The sequence below is a fragment of the Mustela putorius genome, unplaced genomic scaffold (assembly GCF_011764305.1).
Source record: "Mustela putorius furo isolate JIRA1106 unplaced genomic scaffold, ASM1176430v1.1 tig00003869_pilon_pilon_pilon, whole genome shotgun sequence".
NCBI classification, from domain to species: domain Eukaryota; kingdom Metazoa; phylum Chordata; class Mammalia; order Carnivora; family Mustelidae; genus Mustela; species Mustela putorius.
In genome coordinates this window covers 26,918,459-26,936,109 of record NW_025422021.1, presented here as the reverse complement: position 1 = coordinate 26,936,109, position 17,651 = coordinate 26,918,459, and the positions used below count along the sequence as shown (strand labels likewise).

Sequence of the window (17,651 nt, the reverse complement as noted above, 5' to 3'; positions counted from 1 at the left end):
TGACTCAGTAGGTGTGGTATGGAACCCACAAATTCTTCATTTTTAATAAATTTCTAGGTGATGCTTATGCTTCTAGTTCACGAGAATCACTGGTCTAGTAGTTCACAAACCTGACATAATCAATAACAAAATCCTGCAGATTTTCTTTTTTCGAAATTAAAAGATCTCAAAACCTATCCTTACCTACTCAAAGTGAAGTCACTTAATTGGCTACATGTTTGAATGCTCAATATAAGTCAAGGTCTGTTGGACCCATTTTTTAATTCTCTTGAACAATACTGTTTGTAAAACGGGTATTTCGTGACTTTTTATTCTTTCTTGGGGCATCTTCCAGAGACTAGTTATGTTTTTGATGGAATGAAGCTTATTTAATCTTGAAATATTGGTCTGTTGGATCCTTTTATAAATCTAAGATACATCCTGGGATTTTAGTGATCTTTTCTATATCTCAATTCTTTTTCCATAGTCACTCTCCCTCTCTCAAATGAATAAAAAAATCTTTTAAAAAAATGGTGGAATCATAAATTATGCAATAGAATTATGGCTATGTGTACTGATATAAAAGGTCTCATCAGTATGTGAGAGTAGCAAAGCACAGGACAGTTTTTCTGGTGAGAATTCTGATTGCTTTTAGGAGTAGAATTGGCTAATTGAGGTAGGAAGACTTTAACTTTTATATGCTTTTGTACTGTTTACAAATTATGTTAACTCTTGATAAAATGGAGTTACGTAGCATTAGTTGTCAAGTTTTTGACTTCAGGATTCTGGAGGAGGGTACTTGTTAAGATTCAGTTGTTGCTAGTTGCCAACTTGTATGGCTTTTCTGCTTGTTCACAAACAAGGTGAGTCACTTTCTGAAACATAAGCACTTTTAGACTATGATATTACTGTGTACTTTTGTAGACCTTTCATTGTGAATCTGCTTCAGTTGTTGCTAGTTGCCAACTTGTATGGCTTTTCTGCTTGTTCACAAACAAGTTGAGTCACTTTCTGAAGCATAAGCACTTTTAGACTATGATATTACTGTGTACTTTTGTAGACCTTTCATTGTGAATCTGCTTTTATCAGTGGTGTAACTGTTGATTAGTTCAAAGTGAATATAAAATAGGAAAACCCGAAATGAGGCAAACAGTTAGATTGGGGAATAGTGCTCAGTTTTGAAAACTCAAGGATATTCTTGTATGAATTTTGACAGGTGTTCTGTTAAAGAACCTGAATGAAAAAGCCTGATGGACTTTAGAAAGCCTCATACTTTGTAAATTTTTAATCTGTTATTTTGTGTCTTTCTCACTTTTTTTTTAGATGTTTAGAAGTTTACATCATTCCCCAACAGTCCACGGATAGTTGATTTTTCATAATTGCTATCTTTGTTCTGCAGACTTGTATTATATAATATTAAACAGTGTAAACTTGTCAATTATTTTCTCGCCTTTAGCAGTATTCATCTAAATAATAACAAGTAATAGCTATTTGGCAGAATAACCATCATTAAGTTGTAGCTGTACATTAAGTGCACTTATAATTTTTATTTTGGTCCTGTATCTCACTGTGTTGGCAGGAAGGTTGTACCTCAGTCTCTGCTGAGATTCTATCTACCTAGTCCCTGATTGGGTTAAGGTTCTGAAGTGTGACACTATGCCAAAACATTTGCTCAAATGAGTTACTGCTGAAACATCTTGCTTTCTGGTAAGGATGGCCTTTCAGATATTGCATTTTTAAGCCACATCACCATCTGCTCTTTCTGTGCCCCACTTTGGGGAGGGACATCTGTAGACTTGGCTCTGGGCCCATCTGCCAAGATATTATAATCCCTCTGGACTGTTGTGTGGCCTCTCCATGGCTCTGCCAGGAAGACCCAGCAGTACTACCCGCCTTCTCCATGCATATACACAAGAGCAGACATATCACTTTCTTCAAACAAGGAGAAATCTTTCTCACCTGTGCATTAAGCCCTCTCTTTCTCTCTCCCTGTTCTACACAAACATTTTATTTGTATCCCAATCAACTCATTATCTTTGCTGTGTATTCAAGATATTTTGTGTTGATCTACCCTCTTGCTTATTATCTATCCTAGGTTGCTTAATCATTTTGTAACATAAAAACCGAAGAGACATTGTGGCTGTTTCTCTTTCTCACATCCTTCTGGGGCCATGAGTGCACAGTTTGTTATCTCTGAGAAAGGGAGTAAAGGAAAGGGAACTAGTGAGAAAAAATTAGGGTTAATCGTTCAAAAAATAGATTTGCCACAGTATTTCTTAATACTTCATTGCCGTGAGTTTGTCTCTTAGCTGTTTTATCAGTCTGTTACTGGGCTTTGTATGGTTTATAAACAGACTGATGCATATATTTCTTAACTACTTGCTAAAAGACATCTTGGTTGCACATTTTGTGCAGCCAGGAAATTTGGTAATTCATGTCATTCTCAACTGTAGTCTTTTCAACCTTTCCTCCCTCCTGGTACTACTGAGGCCTCTGACACAGTCATCAGTGGTCTTGGCATAGTAAACTCTCTTAAAGAGGCAGTTTGAATATGTATCTAAAAACTGTCAAATTGGGGCAACTGGTTGGCTCAGTTATAAAGTGTTTGCCTTCAGCTCAGGTCATGAGCCTTGCATGGGGCTCCCTGCTTTGTGGGAAGGCTGCTTCTCCCTCTCCCACTCCCCTGCTTGTGTTCCCTCTCTCACTGTCTCTCTCTCTCTCTCTCTCTCTCTCTCTCAAATAACTAAATCTTAAAAATAAAAACTGTCTAATTTATTCCCTCTATTCTCACTTTGTTCATTTCCCTTATTCCATTTCTCTGTCTTTTACCCCTTCCATGCGTCCAATATAATACCATCCTTTTGACTTTAGAGTTCTTTGAGAAAATCTTGCAGTCTTCCATTTTGAAACTAGAACCTAGGGTCCCAACCCATTTTAAATTGGGAGTTAACCTTTGTTCATATACTAAGGAAAATTGAAGAATCTGATGAGGTTTATAATGTTTATAGGAAAGCTATAAAGAGTAGATACCATAAAATTAATTCTTATGTCAAAAGTGCATGATATGGAAAGAAAGGAATCACGTAATACTAGGTAATAAAAGATAGCAAGCTATGATTCACAAAGTAAGTGAAAAATGTCAAAACATTTTAACAGTGAAGTATTTTAACCATTTTTCCTATATGACTTATTTTTTTTCTTTATTAAAAGATTTTATTTATTTGAAAAGAGTGAGAGCATGAGCTGGGGGAGAAGGGAGAGGGAGAAGAGAGGCAGACTCCCTGCCTGCTGACCGGGGGACCCAATGGCGGGGCTCAATCTCAGGATCCTGGGATCATGACCTGAGCTGAAGGCAGATGCCTTCACCCACTGTGCCATCCAGGTGCCCCTAAATGATATGACTTCTAATTTAGTATTTTATGCTTTTGCATGAGTTTGCTTGTACTAAGCTCAAATCTCTTACGTGTTACCTACAAGCAGTTCAGAAGTTCAAAAATACACATAATCTTTTGAACATGAAGATTCTGGTTTACTTTAAATTGCTTTGGTGTTAATAAGTTTTTCTCCTCTCTTCCCATTAAGGATTCTGGACTCTACTTATAATATCTCTATCTGCTGGATTCTCCTGCTGTAGCTTTTCTTGGACCGTGACTTATTTTGATTCTTTTGAACCAGGAATGTTTCCTCCTACTCCTCTTTCACCAGCCAAGTTCAAGTAAGTATTCCTGTTTCTTCTTTTTAACCCATTCCAATTCTGTTGAAATGCTAAAACAGATAGGAGCCAGAGGCTGCTTTATGTAAGATAACATATTGAGGTCCCTGCCTCTGTAAAATATAAATGACTTAAGGTTTTCAGTTCGGCTCAGCCTTTAGATAACTGGAGAATATTTTAAACTCCTTACCTAGAGAATGCAATGGTTGTTTAAAAAATGAAATTCAAGAAATGATTTAGAAAAATAAGGAACTTTGATTACTATTTATCCTTTTGGGATGGAATTTCATTTAAACAGTTTATGAAGGCTAAATTTATATCAGCAATGTGAAAGTTTTACTAAATGCTTGTATAAATGGTCAGATTAATATCAGTTTAATAGTTGGATTAGACTTTTCCTTAGATTTCAGTTTTGTTTAATAATTAGCAAGCATTTATGACACCCAGTTTATATCTCTAGATCAAATTAGATGCATTTCATTGTGGAACAACAATAAATTTCTTTGGTCTGTATTTTCTGTATTTCAAAGACTTTCAGAAAATTGAGTAGGCAGTGTTCTAATCTAGTTTATTTAGGTTAGGAAAGCTCAGGTTTTAAATACTGTAAATTTCCAAATAAGAGAGTTCTATAAACTGAGGGGTTAGGGAAAAGGTGAAGAGTAGGAAATAAATTTTAGTTTAAGATATGTATATTACCAGAGTATTGTTGTTATTGTTGCTGTTATTACTACCAGCTTCAGCTTACTTCATGGACAGCTTATAGAGATCAAATAAAATCTATTTGAGGGACTCTATAAATAGGAAGTTTACTTCTAACAATACTTATTAATAGTCATTATATTACCAGCTCTTATTATTAGTAAACTTATATTTTTCTATCTTATAGATAGATCTTTAACACTTCTGGATTCACTTCAGTTGTAATATGTGCGTGTATTTTAAACATCTTAACAAATCTCTATACTATATATGCAACATAAATCATACCCTTGGCAATAAATTGTGTATATGTGTTAGAAGTCATTGATGAGTAATTAATAATCTAAATTGATTAAGTTATACCCAACAGCTCAATACCATCCCATAGTTGACATGAGTACCATTCAGTTGCCAAGTTTATTTTGCTATGCAATATTCTGTTCAATTCAAATTTATATTCCTGCTGCTCGATGACATTAATTACTTGGTAACAAGGAATGTGCATCTAATGTTGATAATATAATTAGGCTCCTTTCATAGGTGACCAAAAATCATAATCTTACATACTTTTTCCTTTTATTTCTTTATAGCTCACTTCTCTCCTGATTCCTAGCTATTTAATAGATCTTGCAGCCTGGATATCAGAACACACCCTGCACTTAAAATTATTAAGACTCCAGCCTGTCTTTAAGACATCAGTCTCCATTCACTTATCAAGGCTTGAAACCCTTTTTCACTGCATTTATCCTTTGCCAAATGGATATCCTTTGCCTTTTGGATTGTTATTGGAATACTTTGTCTTTTTCCCCTCAGTGTTTTTGCCCTTTTTAAGGCCTTGGCCAGTGACCTTCAATCCGTCATCTCCCCTACTCCAGACTTTCACTTTTCAAAATCATCCTGTATACTGTTAGCTCTGTAAAAGCAGATCTTAGTCACACTCTTCCTTGTTTAAAAGCCTTCAGTGGTTTTCTCACTGCCTTCAAACTGATGTCACCTTCCAAGTCCAGCAGAACAGTCCTTCCCCAAGTGATTCTACCCAACTTTTCCAGCTTTATCTTTAGCTCTTTCTCCAGTGCACCCTGTTCTGTATCCACATAATCATATTACCCTGGCATCCTTTGAATAAACTGTACTTCTGAGATGCCATGACTTTACTCTTGCTATTTTCTCTTCCTGGAATATCATTTTCCCTTGTAGATTCTCTTCTACCCCCACCAGAATTCATAAGTCTTAAAGATATTAGAAGCTTTTGGAGTTAGAGAAAAGCATTTCAGTATTCTATTTAGAAACTGGAATTCTGTGGATATTTAACTAATTTCTTAAAAATCATCTTTGCATTTCAAGGTACCTGAGGGGTCTCAGTTGGTTGAGCATCTGACTCTTGATTTTTGGTTCAGGTCATGATCTCAGGATCATAGGGTCCAGCCCCAGAGCCCAGTGTGGGGCTATGTGCTGAGCAGGCAGTCTGCTGCAGAATCTTTCCCTCTCCATCTGCCCTTCCTCCTGCTCACTTGTGCGTGTACACACATGCTCTGTCTCTCAAAATAAATGAGTAAATCCTTTTAAAAGATTGTCTTTGCATTTTTAAAAAGGTTTTATTTGTTTGAGAGAGAGTTTAAGAGAAAGGGCTAGTACAAGCGGGAGAGGGCAAAGAGAGAGGGAGAAGCAGACTCCCGACTGAGCAGGGAGACCAGTGTGGTGTTCCATTCCCAAGCCCCCCAAGATCATGAACCGAGCCAAAAGTAGATGCTTAAACGACTGAGCCATCCAGGTGCCCTATCTTTGCATTTTATATTAAACTACAACCAGTATTGATAGACCTCTGTTTTCAGTGTGTTATTAGTCATTCAATTTTTTTTTTTTAAGATTTTACTTTTTTAAGTAATCTATACACCAGATATAGGGGTGTAGAACTCACAACCCTGAGATCAAGAGTCTCATGCTCCACTGACTAAGCCAGCCAGCTGCTCTTACTCATTAAATTTTAATATGAGGTAGTGTCGGATTAGCAACTCAGATTGCATATTTCTTAATACAGCCCTAGAGCCACAGTTTTAAAATATGTACATTATGTTCACATGTATATATTTGAATTTCTTTCAATTTGTAAATTGGGTAATTTCATTTTATATATTATAAATCAACTATTAAATACCCAAGGCCATGAGTGAAACTGTCATTTAAAATTACCATATGTTGATACAGACACAGTCCAAAAAAGACATATAGCAAATATAGTGATAGATGATGGCATATTAACAGAAACCAGACGACAAAAGTAGATATAATATAGTTAATTGATGAAACTAAGTTTTATAGTGAAAATCCTGCCCTCTAGTGCTTGTAGAAAATAATGCAATAACTGTACTCCGAAATGTCAGAATAAGTATATTCTCTATGTCACCAGTAGAGTGAGAGCTTGTACAAGGAAAGGACTTCTGTACCTTTTGAGAAAGTTGAAATTATCAGACTTCATTTTCTTAGAAATCATATTGATACATTTCAAATAATTTGTAATATGCATTTATAAAAATATCTTTGTAACAGGCTATTTTATAACTTAAACAATGATGTTAATATAAATATTTTTCCTGATTAAATGAAAGTAGTACAAATTCTTTGTTGAAAATTCAAAGAAAAAAACAAAAAAAATAATGGGAAAACTTATAAACAGAAAGTGGCTGCCAACATTTTAATGTATATCTTTCCATTCTTTTCATATTTTAAAAATTAAACTTAGAATCATAGTAGATATACTGTTTAATAAACCATTTTTTATTTAACATTATGTTTTATAATATGTGTATAATATATGTTTATATTATTTAACATTATTTCTTTTGAATTTTTTTCAGTATTTCTTTTGAATTTTCAGTGTTTTAAATATACTTTAAAGACATCATCATATGTCAGTTTATTTTTAAAGGGAAATTTAATATAAATGATAGCTAGATTCAAAGATAATTTATTAAGCAGGGATTAAAGAAAAGCAGGATAGTTAAGAATCATAAAATGAAGGGACTTTTTTCCTTATTTTTTAAATTTCTAGTACCATGAGTATCAGACATGATGAGAGTAAAATAATCGTGTCTAACTGTTTTTTTTAAGAAGCAGTCTTTTGCTCTCCTTTGCAGATTTTAAACATTTGGGCTCCCCCCCCCCAATAAGCTAATTGGTAAAAGTGGAGAAAAAAAATGAGAGCCACAGTATACATGGGCCTCTCAGTTGTTTATCCCTAAAAATATAAAGTCCTGAAGGGAAGAAAAAAACAACATGTATTGATATTTAGTGAATATTATGTGAAAGGTCTAATGAAATCAGCAATTTGAATGAATAATTCAATGATAGAGTTGAGGTTAGAAATAAAATCTTTTTCTTATATTCATTAAAGTATTTTTTCATATTTATTCTTTTATGTTTGTTAGGTATTTTATTAGCTGAGGCCACTACAACAAAGTACCATACACTGGTGGCTTATAAACAACAGAAGTTTGTTCCTCTCATGGTTGTGGAGACTGAAAGTCTAAGATCAGGGTGGCAACTTAGTTGGGTTCTGATGAGAACTATCTTCTGGGTTGCAGATGGCCTCCACATTGTATCCTCACAAGACTGAGAGCAGGTTTCACTCTCATGATCTCATCTCATCCTAATTACCCCCAAAGACCCTACCTCCTAATACTATCACATTGGGGGGGGGTAAGGTTTTAACACATAAATAAGAGAAAGTGTGGAAGGGGGTACAAGCATAGTCCATAACAAAATTTAGACATTTTCACTTTAGGAAATAACAAAGAACTTTGCAAGGTATGTTTTCAGACAGGTATTTAATGGACTTCAAAAGGCATATTAAGAAAAATTATTACACTGACTTAGCAAACTGGGTTAAAAGGTATACTGTATTGTTACACACACAGACTTCTCTATTAGGAAGCATTTTCTTTGTGTATTTGAGTCAAATATACTTTTAAATCATTTTCTTAAAATTTCTTAAAATATGTTACCATGTTAAATAATGAGACAGAGGCAGTAACTTCAGATTAAAGTGTCTATATAGGCTTTCCTTTCTTCTCACTACTTTGTAATTCATTATTTTTCTCTTCCAGGCTGCTTAATCAGCATCTCCAGTTCACTTCACATTAGTTTTCCCCATTCATTCATTCAGTTTTCTTAGGGATTTCTGAGCAGGCAAATGTAACTGTGTGGCTAATCAGTATTTCATATTGTGTTTATCTGCATTATAGGAATGTGACCTACCCATCCAAAGATATCTCGTTATTTAAATCTTCCTGATTGGGTAGGAAGCTAGGTATGGCTAAGGGTGCCTTGAAGCTGCATTTTTCCTAACAGTGAATTTCACATTACCTGTGCCCCATCTAGTGGAGCAATAATGTAGCTGCAGGTTTATAGTTACTCCGCATACTAAAAATAAAAATCATTCAATTAATTATAATAGGTCCCACCTAGGGTAGAAATGTTACTTTGCAGTCTAGAAATAAATTTAGTGGAAAATGATAATGTAAGTGATGGGTTTAGCAAACAATAAGTGTTGAAAACTTGTTTTTTTAATTAAGAATCAAAATATTTAATAATGGTGATATGAAGAACAGTGAAAGTGGTCATTAAATTTGTCTGCTTTGCGGTGATTTTATGTAGAGTCAGTCAGGGGTCAAGGGCCAACCAATATTCTTAAGTTAAGGGTGTTCCTTCATTGCAGTCAATAGTGTTGGTTAACAAAAGTCTTATTGTTGGAATGAAAAAATGTGCATTTAGATCAAAATTAAAATTTAACAGTGTATGACTATAACCTTCAAGCCAAGAAGTTAATTTTTTAGGGATAGAGTTATTATTTTGTGCTAGAAATATCGACAAAGACTTATTTTCAAGGAGAAAAAAAAAGTGTTTGTGTTAAAATTATTAAGGATGGGCTGTATTATAGAAATCGAGTATTACTGGCAATTTCAAATTTTAACCTTATGCTGGTCGAAGGTAATATAAAAAAGTAAGATATCTAGTTAATTGGCTACCTGAATCCAAAGTCTGGATTATTGAATTTCTTGCTGAGAAACTGATCTTAAGTAATTTTTCTCCTTCTCGAGAAACACTGTACAGATAGCATGTCATGCATTCACAGTGTTGTAGATTTTGGAAAACATCTTAGTTCTTCATAAATCCTCTCGTCTTTTGTTCTAAGAAGTTTATCATCATGAGTATTACAAGTGAAAATGAGTCTTTGAGGATAGAATAAATTACTGGTTGTAATCATGACCTTTTTTGAGGCACAGTTCATGGTCAAAAAATGGGGAATCTTTATAATTATTGGTATTATGCTATGATTTCTAGAAATGTGCTAACGAAGAAGAGTGTTTTTTCACTAAACTTGCTTTAAATATTATCTGTGGAATTTGACTGGCAGTCTACAGTATTTCATGATTTTTTTTTTCAAAGATTTTATTTATTTATTTGACAGAGAGAAAGCACAAGTTAGATGGAGAGGCAGGCAGAGAGAAAGAGAGGGAAGCAGGCTCCCTGCTGAGCAGAGAGCCCGATGCGGGACTCGATCCCAGGACCCTGAGATCATGACCTGAGCCGAAGGCAGCAGCTTAACCCACTGAGCCACCCAGGCGCCCCAAGTATTTCATGATTAATTAACAAACTGGGAGCTATCCACTGTCTTCCTGAAACTGTTGGTCTTTTTGTCAGGAACATTCTCAGTTGTATGCCTTTCTATATCTTTTTTCAGTCACAAGTGATATTTGGTAAATATGAAGATACTCAGTTGCAAAAAACACATGCTTTTAATTTAATTTAAATTTAATTTATTTTTGTAAAGCTTTTTTTTTTTTTTTAAGTATATTGCTTATTTGGAATCTGCAAAGTGAAATAGAAATGAGTAAGAAAAGGGAACAATTGGTTTTTGTGTGAATTGCTTTTTGGTAAACAGTTTTTGGTAATCATTTTACAGACTAAAATTTAACACATATGATCTGATACTCTAGCATGTGTTTTGTTTGCTTGTTTGTTTGTTTGTTTTAGTAGGTTCCATGCCCAGCATGGAGCCTAGTGCAGGGCTTAAACTCAAAATCCTGTGATCAAGAGTCAAATGCTTAGTGGACTGAACCACCCACGTGCCTCTGTTATTTTATGTGTAAAGTGTCCTGGATGTAAGCAGTTGCTGAAATATTTATGTTTTTGTTACATTTATATATGAGTATATGTTATTATAGAAGGGAAGCATACAATGAGTAAAATATTTAATCGTAAAAAATTCCAGTTTTAGGATTGGCATTGCTGTATTGGAATATCTTTTTTTTTTTTTAATTCAACATTAGGTTTATTTTTCTGTTATTAAAGAGTTTAACTTGTCCTTCTTGACTTTAGGGGCTTGAATTCTTAGGGGTTAAGACGATACAGACAAATACAGTAGTAAAATCAAAATAGAAATGGGGTCATGGGGGTGTCGGGGTGGCTTAGTCAGTTAAGCACCTGCCTTCGGCTTAGGTCATCATTCCAGGGTCCTGGGATCAAGCTTCCTGTCGGTCTCCCTGCTCAACCGGGACTCTGCTTCTCCCTCTCTCTCTGCTTTTCCCCAGGCTTGTCCTGTCTCTGGCTCACTCTCTCTTTCAAATCAATAAATAAAATCTTTAAGAAAAAAAAAAAAAGAAAAATGGGGTCATGGTTTCTTTGGCAGTAATATGAGTTTTAGAGGTGAAGGATGACTTAGTATTAAATTAGAAGTCCTTTTCGAAGCTCGGTAGATTGAACATTGAGCACAATAAATTGACTCTACAACTTTTTCATAGAGATTTGGAGAGCTGCCTCTTTGTTGAATCAGATTCTTTATTGCCTTGGACTAATGAAACAGATGTCAGATGGCTAATTGCAGTAGGAGGGAAAAACTACTGATGAAGGAGATGGATTAAGAACTTGGCCTTGATATTTGTGTATCATGAAGTTTCATTAGGCAACGTGGTCACTATTAATGAATATATTGATGATATTGCACTGTGGGTTCTTGAAGTGAAGGGTTAAAATATATGCATGTCTTATATATTCCATTACTGTTCTGAAGGAGACTTAAATAGATGTAAGAAAATCCTGTAGAAATCATACTAATTAACTTGGTTTCCTTGTTTTCATAAAGTAGTGTAGCAAGTGAGTATTTGCTTTGTACCTGTTTGCTATGGCTTTTGCCTATGCTAATTTACAATGTTTTATGTATGTGTTACTGAAAAGGCACAGGTGTGCATATGCATAGAATAGTCTTGATAAGAAATACTTGAGGGATAGTACTTGCGGTTTTGTTCTTAGAACTTTTCATGTGTCAGCAATCTTTGTAAATCACAGGAGGCAGCCTGGTATATGAAAGGGCTTATAAGACATGGCTTCCGGGGTGCGTGGGTGGCTCAGTCAGTTAAGTGTCTGCCTTTGGCTCAGGTCATGATCTCATGGAGACCCATGTCAAGTTCCCTGCTCAGCAGCAGTCTGCTTCTCCCTCTGCCTGCCACTCTTACCCCCGCCCCAACCCCACTTCCTGGTCTCTCTCTCTCTCAAAATAAATAAATAAAATCTTAAAAAAAAAGAAAAGAAAAAGAAAGAACGAAAGAAAGGAGTGGGTTCCAAATCCAGGCTGCACCTTATACTAGCAGAACTTTTGAGCAAGTCCCTGTCTCTAAGCCTTAATTTTTTAACTTCTAAAATGGGATAAAAACAATGATATCCATCCTCATAGGTAATAAGTGTAAGTTTACTAATTAAAGCAATAGATGTACCAGCTGATAAAGCAGTCTTCGTCCCAGAGTATTTCTTTTCTTAATTGAGATTTTTTTTAAGCTAGACAGCTAACCGTGGCCTACTCTTGCTGCCAAGTATCTTTTATTGGGTAATTGTTACTTCTTTTGAGATTTTATTCTTTGTATTCTTTTGATATAGACCGTCTTTCTTTAATGAAATAATGCTGATATTAAATAGTAATGTGGGTTTTTTTTTCTCCAAGAATTATTTATTAGAGGGAGAGAGAGTTCATGATTGGGGGGTGCAGAGGGGGAGGGAGAAGCTGAGCTGGAGCTCATCTCAGTGCTCCATTACAGGACTCCAGTATCATCACCTGAGCCAAGGCAGGCACTTAACTGACTGAGCCACCAGGCACCCATAGATAGTCATGATTTTCAAACATTGTTCTTGGCAAAGTAAAAGTTTGGCAACAAAGCACAGAGTCAGTTACTTCCTTTTTTCAAAATAATATTTTTTAAACTGACTTGTGAAATCTAAAGACTTGGGAATCCAATTATTCTTTTTATCTTTTGTGCTATTTGCCCTAACTTCCTATGGAATATGGACTTTGTTTAATCATGATAGTACTCAGCACAGATGGGTGTTTGGGGGCATTTTTCTACTTCAATGCACTAGTGAATAAAGTTAAAATTTCTGATGTTATTCAATTTGCGACGTAGTGGATTGCTATATATAGATAAACTGTGGGTTAATATGTACATACTTTGATCCAACCAGATACGCCTTTATTTCCCTTTGACTGATTTTCAAGGAATTGTACAATAAGAGATACTTAAAATTATACATGCATCATTCCATTTCAAGAACTTTGCTCATCTTTAGGATTTTTCAGTGCCCAGAGGTCATTACATTAGATAGTATCACACTGGCAAAGCATAGGATTGTGACTCAATTAAAATTTCTAGTTGGCAAAATTCTAGATAAAAGACTGGTGTATATAGGGAGGCATAATTATTGCAGGATTGAGATCCAAAAGGGATTAAAGACCTCAGCAAACCATCCATATGTTATACAGGAGAAAGTAGAACCAGAGAAGTTGGTAGTACAGCTAGCAAACAATAAATGCTAAGGAGAATAAAGTCTTTTTAAAAAATGAGGAACTCCTACTAAAGTTGAAAATTTTAAATTCTATTATAATTTACTAATGTGTAGATTGATAAATCAACTTGCTCCGTTAAGATGGTACGTACTTTCTTTTAATGATACTTATTTATAATGTAAGTCCTTGAGCCCAGTGAGGGCTTCCATCCCAGGACCCCGAAATCATGATCTGAGCCAAAACCAAAATTTAGATGCTCAGCTGACTGAGCCACCCAGGCACCCCAGCTCTTATGTATTTTTAATAATGATACATTACAGTGTTTATCTTTATACTTTTTCCTTCACCTTTTACATCTTTTAAGTAAATATTTATCCAGATAATCTTTACCTCAGATTTATCATGAAACCCTAAGGTCAATACACAGACATGTTTCTAATGACTTTATATTTTAATAGCATTTTCTATTTTTCAGTAATTTAGAAGTTTATTTGTTAGAACAATGACCATGATTTAAAATTTCTCCTTACTGATTTTTTTAAATAATTTGTGATTATAGAATTAATATAAGATCATTAGAAAACAGTACAAGCTCATTATGAAACAGCACAGTTACATACTTTTGAAGGTGAAAGGGTTGTAAAGTCTCATTTTAAATAACCCGGCAATATAACTAGTCTTAACAGACTAGGTCATAATTATTTCTGTATTTGTAATCTTCTTGATTAGTAAAACCTTGTGACTATGTACATAAGTGAATATGTGTGTATGGTTTGTGTGTGCATATGCATTTGAAATATATCACTCCACTCAAATATGAGTGTACTTTAAAATCTAGTAAGCTAACTAATAAGATAGTTTTAATCTTATTCTTTGGTCTCATTCTAAAAATATTTTGCCGTATTTTATCCTAAAAGGTTAATTTGAATGTACATACATAAATATACTTATATACCCAGTGTGTAGCCGCTCTCCTAGCAATGTAAATATATAAATGGAAAAAAGAAATAGGAGAAATTTTCCTCCTCAGGTAATCTCTTAACTTGATTTCTTACTTTAATTCCCTGTCATATAAAATTTTAAAGAAGTCATGAAATCTATTTAGAACATGTTGCTACAGTGTAAATTTGAAGTTTTCATGTAGAAAGTAATTGAGATAGATTTCTGAAGTGATGATCTAGTTAGAAATCTCCTTGCTAATTTACAGATTTCCAAATAATGAGCATCAGTATTTACTTTGAGGCTTTTAGAATCACTAGAAGATCTAGTTGAAAATAAAGATTTTGATTCATTATGTCTAGGGTAGGGTCTGAGATTCTGAGTTTGCAAGAAATTCAGAGGCGTTGCTTATATATTGCTGGTCTATGGACTACTCTTTGAATAGGAGGGCTTTAGGACAGAAGTCAGCAAACTTTTTCTGTAAGGGGTCAAGTGGTGTGTATTTTTAGCTTTGTGGATCATATGGTCTCTCACATACCCTTAAAGTTGAAACAAGTTGATTTTTAGCACCAAAGCACCCATAGACAATACCTAAAGGAATGAGTGAGGCCATGTTCCAGTAAGAAGAAATAGGTGCAGGACAAGTGTGTTCTAGTTTGCCAATCCCTGCTTCAGGAGACTACTCTGAAATTAGATAGTGCTTACAAAAGATTTTTAATTTGGGGGCAATATATATATATATATAGAGAGAGAGAGAGAGAGACCCCAAATATATATTTTACAGTATATATAATATATATATGGTGGGGTTTCTTTGTCTGTTCATATAGTTTTAATTGACTAGTTTTATAAGCCATAAGGGTATGGCACACATTTCTAAAAATCACATTTCAATTTTCGAAAACAGATAACTACTTCATACCTTACTGATAGACTTAATACTTTTTACTGAATATCTGAGTTTTAATGAATAAATGATCCAAAGTAGTAATGAAAGTTCAACCAAAGTCTGCCTATTTGAATAAGCAGGAAAGCTTACAACTTGAGGATGTTTAAAATTATAACAAAATAAGTAAGACAGCTGCTTTAAAGCCCATTTCATTTATTTATTTATTTGCTTATTTATTTATTAAAGATTATATTTATTTTTTTATTTGACAGACAGATCACAAGTAGGCAGAGACGAGCGAGGGTGGGGAGAGCAGGCTCCCTGCTGAACAGAGAGCCTGATGCGGGCCTTGATATCAGGACCCTGAGATCATGACCTGAGCTGAAGGCTGAGGCTTTAGCCCACTGAGCCACCCAGGCGCCTCCCCCCCATTGTATTTATTTTACTCACTTCCCCTTTTAGATTGTGAATCCAAAGTGACTTGCTTGCCAAGTTTGGGAAATGGTTTTCCAGGCTTAAGAAATGGAATAGGAAACATAATTTAGTGGCAAGGAAAATAATTTTAATTGAAATTTTGCAATAGGAAAGCCAAAGTAAATACAAATTTTGCGTGTTCAGTTGTTATGAACTATGAGAAAAATTGGCTTCCTTTTACCAAGCCTTGTGTAAAGAAAAAAGTTTGATGTACCTGTCCTATACAGTTGCAGAATTGTAGAGGTCAAAAAAGTTCAGCCTACTAGAGAGAGCCTGGAGCAAAGCTAATGAAATGTTAAAATAGCAGAAGGGCTCAAATTCATTCTAAAACAAGCCAAGGCCAGTGGTGCTCATGTAAAGAGAATAATAAGGCCGAGTTGAATCATCCAAACTAAGATCTGAGTAATCAGAGTTCACAACCCTTATAGTCCGAACTAGAATCTCAGGTAGCACTATCCATCCAACCATCCATCGATCCATCTCCTTTTTTTTTTTTTTTTAAACCCCTGTGGCTATTCCAGATCCTCATCCCATCACACTCTTTTCTGTGGGTTCCACTTACAGTCACAGAAAGGTCATTGTGAGTGAACTTCCAGCTTCTTCCCCTTCTCCTGATTATAAGCTTACTTTACAAACATAGATATTATTCTGCCTATTTCTCTTCTCTCAGAGTATAAAGTGTCCTCACACCTGCCCAAATGTAATTTTACTTCCTTTGCTCTAGATCCTTTACCTTTTTTCATATATCTTCAGGTTTCTCCTTTATCTAGTCTTGTTGGAATATTTCTAAAACATTCAAGTTTCTCCTCTGGTAGAGAAAAAAAAAAATCCTTATGCCCACTTTGCCTGTCTAAGCATCTTCAAAGACTAGAGAAGGGGTAGGCCCTATCTCCACACTGACTAAATTTGCTAGCAGAGGTGTCTTGGAGTTAACCCTATACTAAATTGTTTTCTCCTTGATTTGACTGCAGGCCTCCTAATTATAAAATTTAAATGTTCTCTTTCTTTGTTTCTTTTTTTTTTGAGAAAGTGTGTGTGTGCGCCAGTACACCTGCGTGCACACACACACACATTGGGTGGGGTGGGGGTGCAAAGGAAGAGGGGGAGAGAGAATCCCAACCAGACTCTATGCCCAGCCCAGGGCCTAATGCAGAGCCCAATACAGGGCTCTGTCTCACAATCCTGAGATCATGACCTGAGTTGGAAACAAGAATCAGACCCCCAACTGACCAATCCACTCAGGTGCCCCTTTCATTTTTTAATCCATTATTTCAGATGGCTTACGATTCCTCCTGCAGAATTCTTTTCTTTCTTAATTTCTGTGACACCACTCCTTTGTTTTCTTTCAGCCTTCCTGATCACTACTTATCTTATGGAATCACTTTTTTCAGCTTTTCCTAGTTGGCTGCAGACTTCCAAGTCTATCCGGGCTGCCTTGAGGCTCTTTTCCTGAGGAACTTGCCTTTTGGTTTTTATTTGTATTTACTTTTGCTTGCTGGGAATTTTTACTCCAGTGTCCTGTAGGCATAGTTCAGTTTAGTTTATCTAAAATTGACTTCATTATTTCTCACTACCCACCATTCTGTTTCTTCTCTTGGCTTCCCTATTATGGTGAGTGATATTTTATCCAGCCAGTAACTCAGGTGAGAAACCCAGGATTGCCTTCAGTTCTTCCCTCTCTCTTAGTAACTCCAGCCAGTCAAGGAGACAAAATAAAGGCTGGCATTTATTGTGTGTGTCCTCAGTAAATGCTAGGCACTGAAACAAACATTGTTAATGTTATCTTAGTTTAGTGTTCATGAAAACACTAAAGAGAGGAATTGTTATTCTCATTTTAAAGATGAAGAATTAGATTTTCAGGTGGGTTAATGTCATTTTGTAAGTACTAGAGACATGATTAAATTCAGTTGAAAGAGTTTGCTTTCCAGATTCTTTTAACCATACTAAATCATTAGCCACTTCCTGCACTCTCCATTGTCTTTTGCTTCTACACATGTTGTCATTTCTTTAGAATTCTAATTTCTTCATACTCAGTTTTAGATCAGGCATTAACTCTTCTTTAAAATCTCCCCTTCTTCAAGCCAGATGGCTCCCTTATGTTGCAGTAATGCTGTCTACAAAACTTTTAA

The 17,651-nt window shown here is 35.2% G+C and overlaps 1 protein-coding gene across 2 annotated transcripts in view; it reads left to right on the top strand.

The window, feature by feature from the left end:
- The window catches only part of ARL6IP6 (ADP ribosylation factor like GTPase 6 interacting protein 6), a 33,966-nt gene that overhangs the window by 8,577 nt on the left and 7,738 nt on the right, over positions 1-17,651 (top strand). For both annotated transcript variants that reach the window (XM_004743870.3, XM_045066917.1), the window contains exon 3: positions 3,562-3,694. In XM_004743870.3, coding sequence (XP_004743927.1) covers positions 3,562-3,694 — 133 coding nt within the window. The remainder of the gene's footprint in view (positions 1-3,561; positions 3,695-17,651) is intronic.